The sequence below is a fragment of the Empidonax traillii genome, unplaced genomic scaffold (assembly GCF_003031625.1).
Source record: "Empidonax traillii isolate 1590-97213 ecotype Southwest subspecies unplaced genomic scaffold, ASM303162v1 scaffold776:size297702, whole genome shotgun sequence".
NCBI lineage: Eukaryota > Metazoa > Chordata > Aves > Passeriformes > Tyrannidae > Empidonax > Empidonax traillii.
In genome coordinates, this window is record NW_020955969.1 from 129,089 (window position 1) to 148,435 (window position 19,347).

Consider the following 19,347-nt stretch of genomic DNA (forward strand, 5'->3'; position numbering starts at 1 on the left):
GAAGAAGATTTACAAGTACAAGAAGGTGCTCAGTAACCCCAGCCGCTGGGAGGTGGTGCTGAAGGAGATCCGGACGCTGGTGGACATGGCGCTGACGTCCCCGCTGCAGGACGACTCCATCCACCAAGCACCTCTGGAGATTGTCTCCAAACTGCTCTCAGAGGTATGGCCTCGGCAGGGCTCCTGCGAAGCACTGTCACGTGTAGATGAGAGACAAACAGTTTAAAGTTTGTGAGTGGGTTTTATTTTAACTTGGGCCATCAGAATTCTGCCCGTGACTCTGCTCGTGACTTCTGCTGACTTGAGTGGAATTTGCACTTGCTGGGGAGAAGGAAAATTTGACCCGTGCTGTTAGATTTCTAAAACCAAGACAAACCACATTTCTCTTGAGTTTGTTGCTTTGGGTTTTTTTGTTTGTTTAATTGTTTGGTTTAATATTTATGGTAAATTTATTATGGGTCTGATTCATGCCTTATTTCAAGCAAGTGTAAAACTCCCTTTGACTTCTATTCCGTTGGCTTTGCTCCCATAACCAGTAATTCTTACATACACACCGATAAATTATCATGCAACTATTTTATTATTACTAGTTCTGTTTGAGATAGCTGATTGAGACCTCCTTGGGCATCCTGGTGATTGTATGCTCAGCTTTGGTGGCTGGGGTGACTTGGCTCTCCACGTGATGAGGCAGGAATGGAAGCTTGCACCACCCCTCATAGCAGTCAGTTTACCGCCTTCTTTAGGAGAATGATTTTTATTCAATGATTTTTATTCAGAAAATAAACAATTTCAGTCTTGAACCTTTCTGTTTGTGTCTGTGGTAGCTGAGAACTGTGTGTGCTGATGTGCCAGCTCAGAGTACTCTTTTCTCATTTGTTGTTTTCTATTCAACTCTTCCAGAACAACAACTTAACCACTCAAGACCAGGAGAGCATTATTGTGGTGAGTATCCTTCTGCTGAAATCTGAGGACAAATCGATGTTGTTTCATGACACACTTGTGTTAGTGCTTGTCTCTGCCCCAGTGAAGTGGGGCGAATGTGAAAGCATTTCCACCAGCGCTGGTGAACTTGGGCAGCAATCAAAACCATTTGTCTATTTTTTGTGTGGCTTTGTCATTCCTCTTGTTTCATAGAGGAATAACAATAAAGCTTTATTCTCATCAACTTATATGAAAGAGCACAGCATGTTGAGTGTTAATCGTCTCCCCAAATGACCCCCTTACCAGGCTACACAGAACAATGTTCATATCTATATATGTACTTTAAATAGTCAAACCCCATCATTTCCAGATGTGCCCTATAAAACCCTGAGGCTTAGTAGTTTCCTGAGGGGCTGATGCTACCATATACAGAATGTCTCTGTTGCTGATAGTACGTGAGCAAGTGATTGTTGCTGTAAGTGTGGATATGTGTATGTGTCACTGCAGTTTAACCCGCTGCTTACTCGATTTGTAAAAATAGCCCCCTCCGTATTTTCTTTTTCCGTAGGTCCCATTTATTTAGACACAGAAATAAGTGAATCAAATAACAGCTCTGTTCTTGTGAAACAACATACAAAATCTCAACAATTTATCAGAGATGGTTGCCCATCACTGTAATTTAATTTCGTTCTTTGGCAATTTCCAGGAGATTTTCCCAGTAATCTAATCCAGAGCCTCACCACCACCTGATTGTATCACATCTCCATGGCTCCTTCTGCAAAATGACAAGGTGGCAGGTAGCTGCCAGTAGGTGTGAATTGTCTTTAACTGCTACCTAAGATACCATTTTAGATGGAATCAGTCACTGAGATAGGTGCCTGAAGTGGCATTCACTTTTCTTTGTAGGTCATGCCCAAGCTTTTAAGGAGGTGGCAGTTCCTGGGCATTCAGAGCTCACTGCCATTACACAGATAACCAGGCTATTCTTGGAAAGTATTGCTAATACTGTGTATTTATGTGAAAAGTACACAGTGATTTGCCGTGTGGATGGAGCCAGCTTTTCTTCTCTAGCTGGTGCTGGAACAGATCAATATGACAGCCAATCCCTTCCTGCTCGGGACAGGGAGGCACATGTTGCCATAACAGCTTCTGACCAGGGCACTCCTAAGGGAAGTGCAGGAAAAGGTACTTTCAGGCTGTTGCTCTTCCACACTGACTGTACAGACGGAGCCATGAGTTGCTTGACCGTCTCTGTTGAGATCTGGCAGCTCCTGTGGCAAACACTCCAAAAGATGGATTCAGGAATGATCTTCAGCTCAGGTGTAGGGTGGGGAGCCAGGATATTCTACTCTGTCTGGATTGGTGTTGGGTTCTCCACAGCCCACTGTTGCTGGGCCACCACCAGAGGAGGATTGAACAGTTGCAGGAGGGTGGCACACAATAACGAACAGAAAGTTCAAAGTTCTTGTGCATAACCAAAACAGAGCTTTGCAGATGTGTTGGGTTTCGTTGTTAAAATTCACACTAATCTTGACTCGTGTCTGTGACAGTGGCTGTTGTGAAACACAACCATTGTAAGCAAACTCATAGGGCTGAAACCCTTGGGATGAAAGAGAGTAAAAACCAAAGCAGGCTGCCTTAGTAAAACTCCAGATACGATCTACATAAAATATCTGGTGTTCAGTTGCTTAATACAAAATGTCCTGGCTGCTGTGTTTAGTGCCTTACTATTAAGTGGGGACTGGGAATCCCTTTAGCTGAAGACTAGAAAAGCCTAAAAGCACCATCACATAGAGACAATGTATCATTCTAGTACCACTTCCTAATTTACAAAGGAAGTAACAACAACATAAATTCATTACACCCTCAGTGGCAGGTATGACCTCTAATGTATTTACCCAGCATAAGCACATTGGTTTGCATAGCAACAAAGAAGGAAGAGTTGATCTCAACTTTCACAAAGTTAGATGCTTGATTTTGATGAATGGAGTCCTCCCAGGTGAGAACGAGGCTAAGTTACTTTTAGTGAGCTATTTCTCTTTAAAAAAGCTTGAAGTCTTCCATAAAAGATATGTGTGTGTGTATGGTGTTTTTAACTTTTTTTCTTTTAGGGAAGTGGTCTAACTGAAGTAGTGAGCCAGGTTCATCCTTGCTTTATTACATCCTGAAACAATTGGTCTGCTCCCGTTTTTATTGAAACTATTATAAAAATCCCTCTCATTTGCTGTGTTTTACATTTTTACATTGGTGCAGTTAAAGGCAAAGTTTTCTAGAGGTGTTCTTAAGTTTACTTGTAAAATAAACACATAGCCCACCTCTAATTTCTCTGGTTATGCTTTTGTTCTTTTCTCAAAGTGAGTCTCCCCCCTCACCCCAAAAAACAGTTGTTTGCAATATGCAGTTGCAGTCCTGTAATTGAATTTTTCTCTCTTTTTCCTTTTAAAGGCAATTGCACCTCTGCTGGAAAACAACCATCCTCCTCCTGACCTCTGTGAATTCTTCTGCAAGGTATCAGAACAGTTCTGCTTTCTGAAATCTCATAGTCGTAGATGAGCATAGTTCTTTGAGGGGGTGGTTGTTTTTTTCTTAAACTCCTTACCTCCTGCCCGAATTGATTTCAGTTCTTTGGTCAGCAGCCAGTGATAGTGGAATAGTTAACAGCACCATTATGATAAATAGAACCATGTGCCTTAGCACATCAGGCTGTTTTGTCCTGATACTGTGTGAGAGTTAAAGTCTTCAGACTCCCACACCTCATTCTGGGTACAGGAGGTGTCCTACTGCATGTTCTGTTTAGCTAATGCAGGGATCATTGGATCTTTCCTTGTAAATCCATGCTTGTGCTTGCTGATGACTGTGTATGCATTCTGTGAAACATTCTGGATGCTGCTTGTAATTCCCATCCAGAGTTGCTCATCAGCTGCTTCTTCCCACAGAAATTAAGTTTCAGAAACTCCTCTGACTGTTGCATTTTTATAAGCCACTCGTAGGGTCATGTCCAGCCTCGGACTCAAGGCATTGTTACTCCTGGTTTGGGGTTTTATTTGCCTTTGGTCTCCATCAGAAATGGGCACCTGATTGTCTGTAAATGTGTGGGGTGGGCTGTGTAGAGTTGCAGGAATTGAAACAGGACTTCTCAGAACTTAAGTGGACAAGGCTAATGAGAGGACAAATTTATCTTCAAAATTGACCCTGTCTTGAGCAAGAGATTGGACCAGATGACCTTCAAAGATCCTTCCCAGCCCAAATTACCCTGACTGATACATATTGATTGTATATTTTATGTTTTTAGTCTGGATCTCAAGGAAAGGAAGTTTGTGCCATTACACCTTCTTGTCCCCAGTCCCTTTCAAAACTGTTGGCAAGCTTCAACCAAATTTGACCAAGTGCTCCATTCCAGTGAGTTTTGGGAAGAACGGGAGCCCTTGAGCTTGTATAGTCTATTAGATGGCAGCAAATCCATAGCAGTGCAAGCCAGGAAAGGTTGATTTAGCCCTTGCATCTTGTTAATCTTGGGGTAACCTGTGCATGGGGTGTGAAGCTTCACAATTTCTGCAGCTCCCAAAATGACTCGTTGCTCGTTCCAGCACTGCCGAGAGCGCCCGCGGTCCATGGTCGTGATCGAAGTGTTCACACCGGTGGTACAGAGGATTCTCAAACACAACATGGTGAGTGCACCAGACATCTGACCCCCACCCCCAAACTGTAATCAACACACGTGTAATCGTGTGTTGCTTTGCATCCAGTGGGATTTTCTAGAGCATCTAAGCAAAGTGTTGTTCTGAGGGGCATTTCTTTAGGCAGCAGCGCCAGCATATGGAGCTCCAGCTCTCTCCCACCTGGCTCTTGGCGCTTTATTTACTCCCCACATGCTATCCTTGCAGTTGAAATGGTTTAAAATCAAAGAAATAACAAAATCAGAATAGGGGTTTTGTTGATTTTGAGCTGGGGCCCTCAACATTTTTTTCTTTAAGATACCCCCAGCTCTCTGGATTTCCATTTTTCTTTAGGTGAGTTCCTACCAAGGTTTCCTGAACTTCTTTATACTTTTCTACTATTATTCTTCCTTCTCATTGCAGGATTCATGTACTCATTTTATAACTGTTCTCACCCAGGCTTTTTCTCTTTTCATTGCCAATCAATTCCTTGTTAGCATTTGAAATAAATTCCAGAAGATTGTCCTGCCCTGTGGAGCAGATTTCACCCCCCTCCACAAACTCTGAAAATATTTTTACATGATCCATATTCCTTCCCTAAGAGAGTTCTGTGTCATTTACCTGCTCTCCAACCTTTGTGGCATATTAAATTTCCTGCCATGATTTTTAAGTTGGATAAAAAAGTCTTACTTCATAATGCCACGGCAAAGACTTAACAAATAAGTAAAATAAAATATTTAAGACAGTTGACTTGGCAGTGATCTCAAGGATGAACTTCTGTAACTACATAATCAACTTCTTTTCACTAACTGGTATAATTTTAGAGACCATCCTCTGACATGCTGTGTGTAGCATGAACCCAGTAGAAAACAGTTCATATTTCTTATTTTTACCATCTTATTATTTAACTCCCCGAGTTTACAGAACTAGGTGGAAAGCCCAAGATGGCAAAAAAGGTTGTATTCCTGGCTCTGTGCCTGCACTCTGCAGACATGTAAACATTTTTGAATATTCTGTCGCGTTCAATGAAATATTCTGTAAATGTTATTCTTGGATTCCAGCCTGGTTTTTTTAAAGCATCCAGAGCTCTTGAGGGGTCTCAAATAAAATCTAAATGCATAGTGTAATGCTTGTATTTGGTTAGCTTCAGAGAATTGGGTATATTTACCACACTTAACATTTGCAGATTGAAAATCAACATGTCTGTACCGCAGTGGGTAGTTGGGGAATTTATGGTGTCATGTATTAATTGGAGTGGATTTGGGCACTTTACCACTCTCCAGGGAGTTCTGTACTGAATAGTCCTTCAGAGAATGTGTGTTTGTGTGTGTGTTTGTGCACGTAACCGAAGTTTTTGGGGGGCAGTATTGTTGGCAGGAAACTTCACCATGTGTGCAGCTCAGCGTCCTTAGGGTTGAGCTGGCTCTCTCCACCTTTGCCTCTCGTTTGTTCAGTGGCCTTTGAAGATTCCTGACCAGTTTTGTTCCAGTTTCCAACCTATAAAATGGGGAAGGAGCGTCTCATTTGTCTATGATATTGAGATCTCAAAAGAACAAGGGTGGCTCTTTGTCTTGCTGATACTACTGGCTACGTGCAGGACCGGAGGCTGTTGCGTATTGAGTTGTTTGGGGAGTGCTCAGCAACCTCCCCAAACCTTTGGATTTCAGCTGTTTGTAGGCTCAGCCCAAATGTTTGAATATAAGCACTATTTTTTTTTTTTTTTTTTAGCAAACAGTACCAACAGTGTGTGTTGTTCTGTACTTGGTATGCTGGCAGGGCATTTATTATATTTATATTTATTATATTTAGAGAGGGATTTTGTTTTACAGGGGTCAGCAGTGACATCCTCTTCACGGTCTCTTGGACTTGCATTCTAGCTTCAGTTAAGACACCCACATGGGCCGACAAATTTCACAGGCAAATTGCAACTGCAAGAGCTGTTTTGCAAGGCGTGTTCATGGAATTATTCAAATGTTATATGAGGCACACATGGTCTCATGCCCTTGGACCGAGTGTATTTGCTCCTGCCAGAAGGAGCTGTTGGAAGTTTAATAGTTTTAGTTGTGATACCAAGAGTGGAATCGCCCACAGTCCCTTTGCTGGGTGAAGTTAACAGAGAAGGAGACATTGTTCAGCCTAGGCTTGTTTTCACATTTTTGGCAGTTTTCTTTGCCAAACTTAGGAGATGTCAATGCAAGTCGTGCTGTAGAAGTGCCCGCAACCAAAATGAGTTAGCAGGAGGTTTCGGTGCTCTGGAAATGTATCATCCCTTTTGCAGACCACCACCAGTTCATTAGCACTGTGGCATTTCTTTACAATTTAAGTTGCCATGAAGTTTGTTTTAGGTTGACTCTTCTGTCCACAGGCTGGAGGGATAACTGGGAGTGCTTGTTTGTCCTCAGAGGACCTTGTTCACCCCTTGGAAATTCAGTTCTGCAACACCTGTGTAATAAGGTTACACCTGTGCAAATGTGAAGAAATGTGCTGTGGGATAACACTCAGCAGACAGCAGAACTTACTCCTTCCACATCTAAAAATAGCTGGTGATGTGAGGAGATGCAGGATTTCAGTTTGCAGGTGCCTTTCTGACTGCAGGATTTAAAGAAAGCGACTGCTGAGCTCACCTGTCAAATTCACGTTGTAGCTGGAGTAAAATCCCTGGAGAGAAAACTCATCTCTGGTTTTATACTTGATTGCTTATTGATTGCTTGCCCAAAAGATTTTCTCTAAAACTGGGGTAGATATGATGCCAAACATGGAAGTACAGTATTATTTTAGAGTTTTATTTCCAAAAATCTGCAGTGCTGAGTGGAAGCAAAAATGCAAAACGACAAAAAACGTTCAAAATGAAGGTATAAAGTGAAATGTACAAAAGAAACACAAGTGCAGGTGGGATTTTTTTTGTTCTTGTTTCATTAAACATTTTTTTTGAACATGGGTATGGGGGAAAGAAGAGATTGGAAAGCATGTCACTGTTGGTGGGGAGAAGATTACTTCAGCATGCAGCAACACTGTCCTCTTGAAACTGTCAGCATAACAGCAAAGTGAATTCAGTGGTGTTTGAGTTGATTTCTTTTGAAAACTCACAGTTTGGATGTACTTTCATCTTCTCTTGGTCTCTCCTTTTTGGGCAGGATTTTGGGAAGTGCCCTCGGTTGCGGCTCTTTACTCAGGAGTATATTCTGTCTTTGAACGAGCTGAATGCTGGAATGGAGGTGGTGAAGAAGTTTATTCACAGGTTAGTTACATTTAATTCATTGCATATGTCCAGTCCTGTGTACATGTTTGGTGCGTTGCTTCTCCCACATCTGCTTGTCCCTTTACTGGCTGTTAAGAGTAGCTGGTGCTTTTTTGGGACTGGCAAACAGCAAATAAATTGGGTCCACCAGGCAATGTTGCTGAAGGCTCTTTTAAAAAAAATCTGAATTCTCAGGTATGGCTGGGAACTTCTGCCTAGTTCCACACTGGAAGCAGACTTTGCCTTGTGTACATCCTTCCTACACAGTTCAACTCAAAGCCAGACAGGGAGATTTTCATTAACTTTCAACCTCATAACGCTCAGTTGTGTGTGTGTTTTTTGGGGCTACCACATCAGTTAAACTCATGCTGCAGCTTAGCCTTGATCATAAATAGGGCAACTGGTAGGGATTTACAGAGTTAAAGTATCTCTCTGTTACGGCCCTTCTGGAAGATTCCCCAGGGATGTTTATCCAGGTCTGACACCTCATTCTGTCTGACAGGTTTTGCCCACAGAAATCTTCCTGGCAGTGATGTCATCTTGGTTTTTGTTTTCCAGCATGCATGGTCCAACGGGACAATGCCCACACCCCAGAGTCCTGCCAAATCTTGTAGCTGTCTGCTTAGCAGCCATTTATTCGTGTTACGAGGAATTTATCAACAGGTCAGTATGAATTCCCAGCTGCTCATTTCCAAACCCAAGGCATCAGTAAACAAGATGAGTGTGATGGATGTGGGTCCGTGGGAGGGTGTCTTTGTTCTCACCTGCTCATTGCTGGTGTTCTGGTCACTCACATCTGTGTGTTTGTAGACACGTGGTTATATTTGTTATACCCTGTGCTGGAAAACGTGAAAGGTGTTGAACCTTCATTCACTGGTACTCACCAAAGGGAAGGGTGAAACCTTGAAGAAGGGGTTGTGTGTAAATCCCTGTATTTACAGCTTTGAACCTGAGCTGGTTTCACAGCGCTGTCTCCGTTATTGTGGAAAATTCAATTCCTGACTTGCTGCAAAACAGACGCTGCAGTTCTTGACACACGAGCCAGTTTCCAGTAGGCACTGAGGATTCCCCTCTGCTGTGTTTCCTGTTTGTTTATGGCTATCTAACTTTCCTCATGGTAGAGCACGGACAGGGGCTGCTTAGTGTCCAGCGCAAATTCCAGGCGTGAGGGCTGCAGACAAATGTCTGGGCATGTACTGTAGCCAGATACATACTTGGGCATGGATTCTGTTACGGCTTTGCACAACTTGGATGGGAAAGTTCACCTTTATACTAAACTGGCATGTCAATTAGAGTAACAAAAAGCTCAAGTCTTTGTAGAATAGGGGCTGCAGAAGAGTCCTATAGGAACCTTTTAATGTTTTTAATTGATTTCAGTAATCCGATTGCGCAGGGTAAAACCATCCGGTGGGCTGGGGTGAAATGGGGTGGGAAATTGCAAAAAGTCTTGGCTCCTCGGTGTTGCACTCTCTCTCCTGCTCTCTGCTGGTCTGTCTGTCTATTGAAATGATTGGTTTATTTTTCAAATTCAGTCGGGACAATTCGCCAAGCCTGAAGGAAATTCGGAATGGCTGCCAGCAGCAGTGTGACCGAAAGCCCAACCTCCCCCTCCGCCTTCTGCACACAAGTCCTGACTTGGTCTCTCAGGAGGCCACCTTGACTGAATCCCGTCTCAAACCGGTTATTGTCACTGCAAACGAGATCCACGTGGAAGTGGAGCGCAACAACACCGCGAACCAGAAGATGACGGCCAGCGTGGGCAACGACAGCGAGCCCAACCTCATCGACTGCCTGATGGTCAGCCCCACCTGCAGCACCATGAGCATCGAGCTGAGCGCCCAGGCAGACAGGATCCTGGGCTGCTACGTTGAAATACTGAAGATGCTGTGAGTAGCTGTTTTTGAACGGTTTTATGTACGATGTCGTCTTAACAATGGGAGGGGAGGGGGAGCTTTTCCCACAGGCCTGTTGTCTTCAAACATCTGGGGCGAGCAAGCACATGGTTATAAATCCAACTCCAGCTCGAGAGAGTCCAGCCTTTGAAAGAGACATCTGGCACTGCCAGTATGTTCTAAAAATAGCATTAGGAAGATGAAAATGGAAAGCTTATTTGTACAGTGAACCTCAGGCATTTTACAGAAGACGGGATGTTGCTGCCAGTGGTTTCTGTTTTTGTTCTTGCCCACCAAAAGTAAATTAAAAAATCCATTTGTCTTTTCCAGGGCTCTTGGGATTGCCTGAGACAGAGCTAGAAAGGGCAGGTCTGTTCTAGGCTCAGTGCCTGTGCAGTGGTAGGCAGCACCACTCCTCTGACTTCAGCAGGAGTTGGATGAGGTTATTGTTGTTCACTGAGGTGTTCTCCCTTCACGTGTTTGTGGAAGTTTTATGACTCATTCAGATTTACTTGTATTAGAATGGAGTCTCTATTTGTTGACCAGTTGCTTTGGTACAGTGGACCTGTGTAAGGGAACAGGTGCTCAAATAGTCTTTACAAAATGATGGCTCCGTGGTTTCCTGAGAGGCAAATACTCTGAATGTCTTCAAAAGGAACATAAAGGAAACTGTTCCTCAGAAAAAGCTTGTTTTTCTCCTGGATAAATAAATGAAATGCAATAACACAAAAGGTGGACTACAGAATAGAAGCTTGTAATAAAAACACAGTAAAACAACATCATTGCCTTTGGCATCCAGCTCTGGTACTGAGTTGCAGTATGTCTTTGGGCAAACTGTTAAATTTCTCCACTTATTATTTTTAAACAATGTAAGGCTTAATGAAGTAATAGTTATTTTAGAATCCAAGATATGCTGGTTGAAATTTGGACTGTAAACCATGAGCATGCAGCTACACTTCAGTCAGATGTGGGGGTTTGCTCTCAAGGAATTAAATGGAGTCAAACTGCTGTGATGGAGGTTTCTGTGAAGGTTTTGTCCCACATTTTCATTTTATTCAAAATACATGGTACAAATTTGCAACACAGCTCTTTCACTCAGTGCAGATCTGGCTTGCAAATACTTAAGCACACATTCAAAACTGGAGATGGGACAAGATGAATCCAAGGCACTGTTCTCATTAGATTCTTGAGCAGGAAGTTGCTGTGAAGGCTGATTTTATAGATTTTTTCCCTGTGGCCTAGGCTCTCCTGCCTTTAAAAATGCGCATTAAAAAGCACAGCATCTGAATTTGCTTCATCTGGGGGCTACTAAATCTTCACCCACCCAGGTGCCTCATTAAACACGTCGTGTATTTATTCCCATCCCCTTGACTGTCGCTATTTTCCATAAACACTGAACTCTCTCAGTCCTGATGCTGGCTTGGATGCTGACTCACTAAGCATTGACGGTTTTGGTTTCATCATGCAGCTGACACACACTTAAAAACAAATTCACGAATGGGCATGTTCTTCCTCACAGCCTCTCCACATTTTAAACATTCGATATGCCAGATCTCAATCGCTGTGCAATTTCCTGCATGAAGAACTCTTTATTTCACTCCATACCTTGAAATAATCTTTTATTTTTTTTTTTAATTATTATTTGTTTGATGTCTCTTTAAAAATCAAGCTGTTCAGCAGTTGCTGTTGTGGGTGTTGAAGGTGTGGAGCAGCTCTGTGGCCTTTTTTGGGATGTAGGATGGGAGTTCTGAAGGGTGAAACCCACGGGATGTAAAGGACCAGCAATAGTCCAAGGCTGGTGCAGCTCTCCTCAGATTGACCTGCCAGAGTCCACACCCTGCTTGAGAATTCACAACCTGTGAGAGCACAGGAAAGCTTCTAAGGCTGTACAGATTGTAGCTCCACTGGTTAGGGTTCCCTTCCATTGCTGTTCATACTTGGGTTTATTTTTTGAACCTGAAGCCATTAGTGCAGGACTCAGTTCTGCTGATTCTGCCCCTGGCTTAGGAGATTTTAGATAAGCCACTTATAAGTGCCTCATTTTCCTTATCTGTAAAATATAGTGAAGATTTTTAATGTTGTTTTTTAAATGCTGAAACCAGTGATGGAAAAGCATTGTGGAAGGGCTTGTAGTTACTAACAAAAGTATGTGCTGTTATGATGCTGATTCCTTTCATGCTCAAACTTTCCTTGAACAAAGGCTTTCTGTTGCACAAAATACTGTTGCTGTACTTTGAGAATCTGAGAATATGAACAAAGAGTTGAAGAACATGCCAGTAGGAAGAAAACATTAATTATAAAACAACTGCTATCCAGGAGGTGAGCTCTCAGCAGGCAGTCACTAAAATAATGTTCTTATTAATAACAGTGGTAAGCCAAACATAAATAAGTTGCTTAGCATTGAGTTTGATTGTTCTTTTAGGTGTCTGACTCAGTATCATCATCAAAACAAGAGAGTCACCAGCAACGATATCTTTTTTACATAATTAACTTAGGGCAGCAGGGAGTAAATCATTTAGGCAGATTTTAATTATTGAAAGTCTAGCAAATAAGAATTCTCAACAGTAGCTTCAGCAGAGCACATTTTATTGTTCACCTGATTCCTACACGATACTTACTTTTTGGGGAAAAAACTCACTTCTGATCTTGATAAAACTGTTCTTTAATGATCACTGTAATACCTCACTTTTTGCACAGAAGGCTAAGAGGGCAGTTGGGAAGTTGGTCTGTGGGGCTTTTATAGCACCCAGAACATCTTTGACCCTCTTTCTAATGTAGTTGAGTAACAAAACACCACTATTGCATAGTAAAGGAACACAGAAAATCATGATTTTAAAGATGTTGGCAGATGACCCAAAGTCTGGGCAGATGTTAAAGGAGACAGTCTCTAGTGGAATATGGTATTTTTGTCCTGCACTCAAAAGTGGATCAAACTTCTGTGTCAATATTCTGTAACACAGTCTGGACTCTGACAGTGTTACTGATGCCAGTCAGTGCCTCCTGAATGTTACAAGTCTTAAACTGGTGCATAGAAAATGCACTAAATTAATTGAAAACTTTCTGTTCATCATATTAAATTAGAGGCTCTGAGAACAGCTCAGCATTGCCCAGCTCTTACTTGCATGTTAATGTCTCCATGAGTTAGGGAATGTCTCATACAGCCAAAACTGTGCTTGAACTGCACAACTGTGGCTGGAGGAACTTGCAGTGGAAGGGACCATGGTCTGGCTGACTTCAAAGCCTGTGTTTCACCAGAAAGATCCCACTGGCAGCACCCAGAGTTGGGGGGGGGGGGGGGGGGCACTTAAACTCCTTTAGTGAAATCTGGATCAACAAATAGCAAACTAAACTGGCTGTGAGAACAGACCCCTCTCAGGGAAGCTGTAATGGTGTTGTATCCTAAGCTGTTACCCTTTGTCTGTTTTATTTTTTGTTTCCATGGCTGCCTGTAGTGACAAGGGTCCTTCCAGATGTCCAGACACTTGTACCCCTCTCTGGGGCCAGTGTGACCAGGGCAGTGTCACCTCCTTTGGGCAACCTTGTGTTGCTGTTTCCTGGTGCTTCCATGCCAGCTGTGAGCAGTGGAGCCTGTTTCTGTTCTTAGCAGCCCAGGCAGGACCTTTCTGGGGTATTTCAGTGGTGCTAAATTGTCTTCTTTTGGAAAAACCACAAGCCCAGCTCGAAAGAGGGCTGAACATGAAAAGGTACCTCACTGTTTTCTAGGTGGCATGTTTGTGCCTTATGTGACAGAGGGTCTGATGGGGCTTTTCCTCAGCCTGCCATGGAGCCCTGAGCTAAACCACACAATTCAGGGAGTTGGACTTGGAGCCAGAGAAAGAAGGGATCAGGGACATGATGGGGGGGGCTTGGCCATCTTATTATCTGACAGCAGAGGTTATAAAAAAGATTTTTAAGCTGCTCAAGCTGCTCACTCTGGAGAACAAGCTGCTTCCTAGTAGTTGCTCTTGTCTCTTCATTATCCTCCCAAAACTGAGGACTTGGGGCTTGCGGTCTCTCAGGGATAAGAGCGACGGCTTTCCAAACACAGGCACCCACTGGAGCTTCCCCTGCCTGCTCTGCATTCCCCAATAGGTCAGTGGCATGCTCCGAATATCCCAAGTGGTTTCTCTTATGTCATGTTTATCGGGGTTGCCCTGGGCTGCTGGTATGTTTTGGATTGTTTGTGCCGCACATGACATATGGGCAGGTTTTCATTTTGGTGAAAGGTGATCCCGGGGAAGGAAAATGTATTATGTTGGCAGGCCAAGAGCCACGATGGCCCAGAGGCAAAGCCGCTGCAGCGGGGGATTATTTAATTAATGTGCTTGTTCTGTGTTTTGGCCAATCCCCTAGAAAACGTTTCTGTGTGCAGCAGAAGGTGATGGCTCTGAGGAGCTGTCACAGCCTGTCAGGCTTCCTGACCCCCAGCCCTCCACGCACTTCCAGGAACCCGTAGGTCAGGCTGCAGCTTGGCTGCTGTCCTGCTCACCTAAAATTGCAAATCCTGCAAAAAAAAAAACACCAACAGAGCCAGTGGGTACATCAGGGAGTCTTTCTGCCCCCTTGCTTTTATAAGGCTAATGCTGGGATTTGAGCTGAGTGATGAGTGTGAGCGTTGAGCCCAGCACCCTTTGAAGAGCTCCAGAGGGAGTTTGTCACAGGTGCTCTCCCTGGAGCTCTGTGCTCCCTCCTCCTCCTGGCCTGGCCTCTTTGTCTGGCTCATTGCAGTGGTTGTTAACTGCAGCCAGAGATAATCCATCTCCCTTTCTTTCCCTGCTTCAAACACTTCTGTCTTGTGTTAGAGCTTTGAATGGACTGGGGGAAAAAAAAAAGAAAGGAAAAGAAGAAAGCAACTGTCTGAAATGAAAGAAGAGTGAAGATGAGATGAGCACAGACAGAAGGAAAAAGTTTTTGAAAAGGGAATAGGTGGGAGGAGGAGAAACACCGTAGGCTTTTAATAAGTAGTTTAGTTTTATTCTCGTGCTATGTTTGTTTCATGTTTCCTAGCTCAGATTGAAGGGATTACAGGCTGTGCAGATTTTATGTTCAGGTCCCACTCATGTGACCTAATTTTATATATTTCATAGGAAATGGTTGTCTTTCTTCTCCTCCTAGGGAAGCAGGCTATGGTTTATTTTCACTGCCCTCTCACGGACCTGCTCTGCAAACAGAGGCTCCTCAGATTCAAAAGTCAGAGTGATGCTGTCCAGTTCTGCCTGCAGTTTCTCTTGGTCTTTTTTCTTACTCTTGCAATTTCCTTTGAAGATCAGCCATGAAAAATTGATTGGTTCATATTATTACTAATCACAGATTGCAAAAGAAGGAACTTCAGAGGGGTAACACTTAACCTGAGATGTCATAGGAGTTAAGCCTCCAAGTGAGTCTCAGCTTTTAAGCTTCTGCTAGGGAAGATCTGTAGGTGCTGTGTCTCGTGGGATGTGAAGCACCTTTAACACCTTTGAGTTTCCTAAAACTCAGCCTTTTGACTTCTGAGCCTCCCCTGCTCAAAAATCTGCGTTTGAAGTTGTTTGCGTGTACCGATAAAAATGTGTCATTTTTAGAGTAAAATCATCTAGGAGTTTCCAAAGGGTGTGTATATTTAACTTTAAAAAAAAAAAGCAAAAACAGTCTGCGCTTTATTCTCACACCTAACAAACGTAGTGAAACCCAGGCTCTGTGGGTCAGAGACCTCTGGCGGTTCTCATGGCTGCAGCTCTAGATGTGTTGCATCAACTGTCTCTTGGTAGGTAAACAAGAGACTTTGAGCTGAACCTGAACACGGGTCAGGGTTCTGTGTCGCTGACCCTTTGTGCCTGTAGGTCAGAAACAACAAATAGTCATGTAGAGAGCCCTAATTAATCAGTGCTTTGTTGAAAGAACCCACGGAGCTCATCTTAGAGATGCTGTGTCAGAGGTTTCCTTGCCTAATTTCAGTTTCTATGACAAGCCCCATCCTCAGGTGTTTCATGTTATTCACTTTACACTGACTAAGTGGAAAAACAACGCCTGTAATGAAGTCCTGCTTCATGTCTTGCTGTTCCGAGACGCTGAAAAATTGATCATCTTCCTTATTTGTTCAGTGTCTAAGCGGGTAAGGGACTTTTTGTCTCTGGAAAGAACCTGATGAATGGGTGATCACAAAAGTCCTCCCCCTGCAACTGACTCACACTCACTTTAGGTTTGTGTAACCCCTGTCCCAGAGTTGCTCCTAATTTAGACCCAAGAACAGAATTTTTGATGGAGGAGATTCGGCTCACTGGCTTCTAGTGCAGCTGGCATGGGCACGAGGTTTTTTTCTGGTTTTTAATATATTACACTACTTTCAGATCCCAGTGGGTTGGTTACTTGCATAAGATACTACACATTTTTGTAACCTGAACTCATACTGCTCTTGGGCAAGTGATAACTGCTTCCCTGGTTGATTTTTACATCATGGTGCTCCCTTCAAGTAAAATTCTTCTGCATGTTGCTTCTTAAGAATCCCCTGCTCATGCATGTACGTTTTCCTTGTGTCCACGAACATGTCTTTGTGGACTGTCCATACCATGTGTGTTACTGGCTTATGGAAATTTCTGGGTTATGTGGTTCAAAAGATGGATGAGACTTTTGGAAATGCATCCATCTGCAATTTCTCTAGGCTAGGACTTTCTCTTTGCAAAACTGCATTCTTTTGGAACAGTTCCTGTGCATATGTTGTCTGTCTCTAATGCTATCAGTAGATACTGTCCGTTTGAGAACATTACACTTCGTTCCTTCCTAAAGACACACCATGCTTTTGTGCCAAGTTTCCAGTAAGCTACAGCCAATAATCTGTTTTTTAGCACTGAAATCTGAAGAGTAGCAGCAGTAAGAGGAGGGGGTGGGCTCTTGAACGTTGCCTCTATAAACATCCCAAGGTGTTCCACCCCATATGAGATTTACTTCTGTAAATGGCTACTGATGGGAGTGAGGGTGGCCTGGCTGGCAGTGCCAAGGGCTGGGCTTTGACTGTGGATTCTGTGCCCTGTTTTAGTGCTGACTTGCCAAATTCTCTTACTTTCTGTGTTCTTCACGTCATCCATCATACAGCGGTTGTGCCCTTTGTGCAGTGCCTTGTTCAGCAGTTAATCAGTGCTAAGAAGCCACTGGATGTTTGGGATCACTGGAAGGGTAGGGGTGGCAATGTGCACGTGCTGTTCCTACATGAGGAGCCTTCCCCAGGTGTGGTCAAGCAGCTGGGAATTTGGCAGCAGGTTGGGATGGTGTGCTGCCAGATTAGTTTGCCTTGACCAGTGCACACTGTAAAGCAAAATATTCTTTATATCCTCGTTCACACGAGCATCCCCTTATGGGTGGCTCCTTGTAGGACTGTTCTGTGTGTTGATAGCAGAGATGAAAACCAAGTGCATCAGCTGGGAGCTGTGATGCTGACACAACAGAGAGGAGGTGCTTCCTACTGGGTGCACTGTGCTGAGCTCTCTGCTGTGGTTGTCCTCATTTGTCCTCTTCCACTCAATAATTCTGACAGAGCTTCCCTCTCTAGTCTCTCACCTCTTAAGCTAAAGACTTTGTACTGTTTGAATTGACCCGTTCTTTTCTGCCAGGGTCAGAAATGGATTGGGGGGTATCTTTGTTTTTACAAATGGTTTTATGTCTTATAGCAAATAAAAATTCCAATTACATGCAGAGCAGAGCTGTAAATGGCAATGGCCTGGTAATTGCTGTACCAACTTAGATGAAAGTATTACTTAGTGATTAAATGTCAACAGGTTTCATAAACAGCAAATGTCTTTAAGTTGACATAAAGAAGGCCTCTCTGGAGGTCACTGTAAATACCAGATTTATTGTGCCTCAGTGGAGAATGTGCTGAAAATGGAAAGGGAAATGTCACAGTAGATCTTTCGAGTGTTTCGGTAAAACAGAAAGGTTGTTAGTGCCTGCAGTAAAAAGCTTTTAACTCCTTGAACTAACTGTTGTCAAACCATATTTAAAACCTGGCAACCTATTAATAAAATGTTCATTTTTCAGGTCAGACTATGATGACTGGAGACCAGCCCTGGCCAGCTTGCTTCAACCTATCCCGTTTCCCAAGGAGTGAGTTTGCACTGGCTTCGTATTTACTGGATTATTCTTGTGACTGTTGTTTTGTGGTGAAATACAATGTCAAGTAAAAAGTGATGGTGATGGGAGCTTTGTGCCTCTAGTATTGATTTAGAAACTAGAGCTGATTTTGGCTGGTGCAGAGGGATGGGAAGACCTCCCCGTCTTCAACTTCCTTCCCCATTTCTCTGAGATGGTCCTGAATAGAAACATGGTTAACTAGAGACAGGCAGACGGGAAAGGAAGGAAAGCTGGTGAGGAGGAGAGCAAAGTGAGAGATTTAGTGGAGGAGGATGCTTCACTGGCGTCACAGGGACTCATAGCATTTGTATTCTGCACGAAATGAAGAAGTTACCCTACGGATCAGCCAGGCTCCCTCAGAAACCTATTAATGAGCTGTAGTGTTCATGAAATGCAGACCTCCATGGACAAAAATTACAGCCCATAATTGTACAATTTGCTGGCTTATCACATCCCCTAATGACCTGGTGTCTTGAATCAGAGAGGTCTAATCCTCCACACCAGGTTACCTGGGCTACAGTGAGAGCTTGGAGACAGGCAACAGAGACAACATTAGCTCAGTCATACGGGAGTCCTGGGGGAGATGGAAACCATACCATGATGCAAGGCACTTCACAAAATCACCATTAATTGCTTTACTGACGTTAATTAGCTGTGACCATACCCTAATTGCATTGCAATTAAAGAATTCACCTTGCTCTTGGAGGTAGCCAAAACTCTGTTTGTAATTATATAACTATATTGGAAGTCTTTTGCTCACTTTCTTCTGACCCAAAGCTCTCATTGACGTTACTCAGAGCCTTGTCTAAGACAGACTCAGGAGGAGCTACAAGATTTCTTTCAAGTGATTTTTTTCCCCCCCTAGACTGATGAAAGAGGCTTTATCTGATTTTTTTTTAAAGATTTTTTTTTTGTCTTGTGTGCTGCAGTTGCTTAGCAAATCCTTTTATTATCTGGAAAGAACTGAAATGTGGTTGTTTGGGGTTTTGGGGCTTTTTTTCCCTCCCTTCTCCCAGATCCTCATACTCTTCTGTTTTCTGTTTTGAATTTCAGGGCTCTTGCACATGAGAAATTCACAAAGTAAGTCTGTGGGGCTCATTTGTTGTACTGAAGGGGGCAATTACTTAGAATACTTTTACTAGTCAGTAATAGCAATGATGCATTATTCAGTATTGTGTCTCTAATGCTTTTTATATGGGAGGGGCTGTAAGCATGATCAATTAGCAATAAGAAGTTTTCTTTGTAATTTACTGTACTAGCAGGAGCCCAAGGACTGAAGCCACTGGGTGCTGATAGAATTTACAAATGAGTTTGTCAGTGCACATCTCTGATACCTTTTCTGGGCTGCTTTGAATAGACAGTGTCCTTGGTAATCACTTTTTAGACGTCATATTTCCTTCCTGAGGAAGGAGTTCAACTTGTTTCTCTCTAAAGTGCATGAATATATATCGTTTAAAGTGTAAATCAAGGGAAATATGACACTTGTGTGAATACTGCAACCAGCCACTGCTTATTCTTGTCCTTCTTACTCTTCTTTTTT

General features: G+C 43.1%; 1 protein-coding gene across 1 annotated transcript in view; it reads left to right on the forward strand.

Annotated features, from left to right (window-relative positions):
- The window catches only part of CMIP (c-Maf inducing protein), a 131,976-nt gene that overhangs the window by 98,221 nt on the left and 14,408 nt on the right, over window positions 1–19,347 (forward strand). The window contains exons 6-12 of the mRNA XM_027901340.1: window positions 3,367–3,429; window positions 4,509–4,589; window positions 7,712–7,815; window positions 8,374–8,478; window positions 9,348–9,701; window positions 17,715–17,780; window positions 18,861–18,887. Coding sequence (XP_027757141.1) covers window positions 3,367–3,429; window positions 4,509–4,589; window positions 7,712–7,815; window positions 8,374–8,478; window positions 9,348–9,701; window positions 17,715–17,780; window positions 18,861–18,887 — 800 coding nt within the window. The remainder of the gene's footprint in view (window positions 1–3,366; window positions 3,430–4,508; window positions 4,590–7,711; window positions 7,816–8,373; window positions 8,479–9,347; window positions 9,702–17,714; window positions 17,781–18,860; window positions 18,888–19,347) is intronic.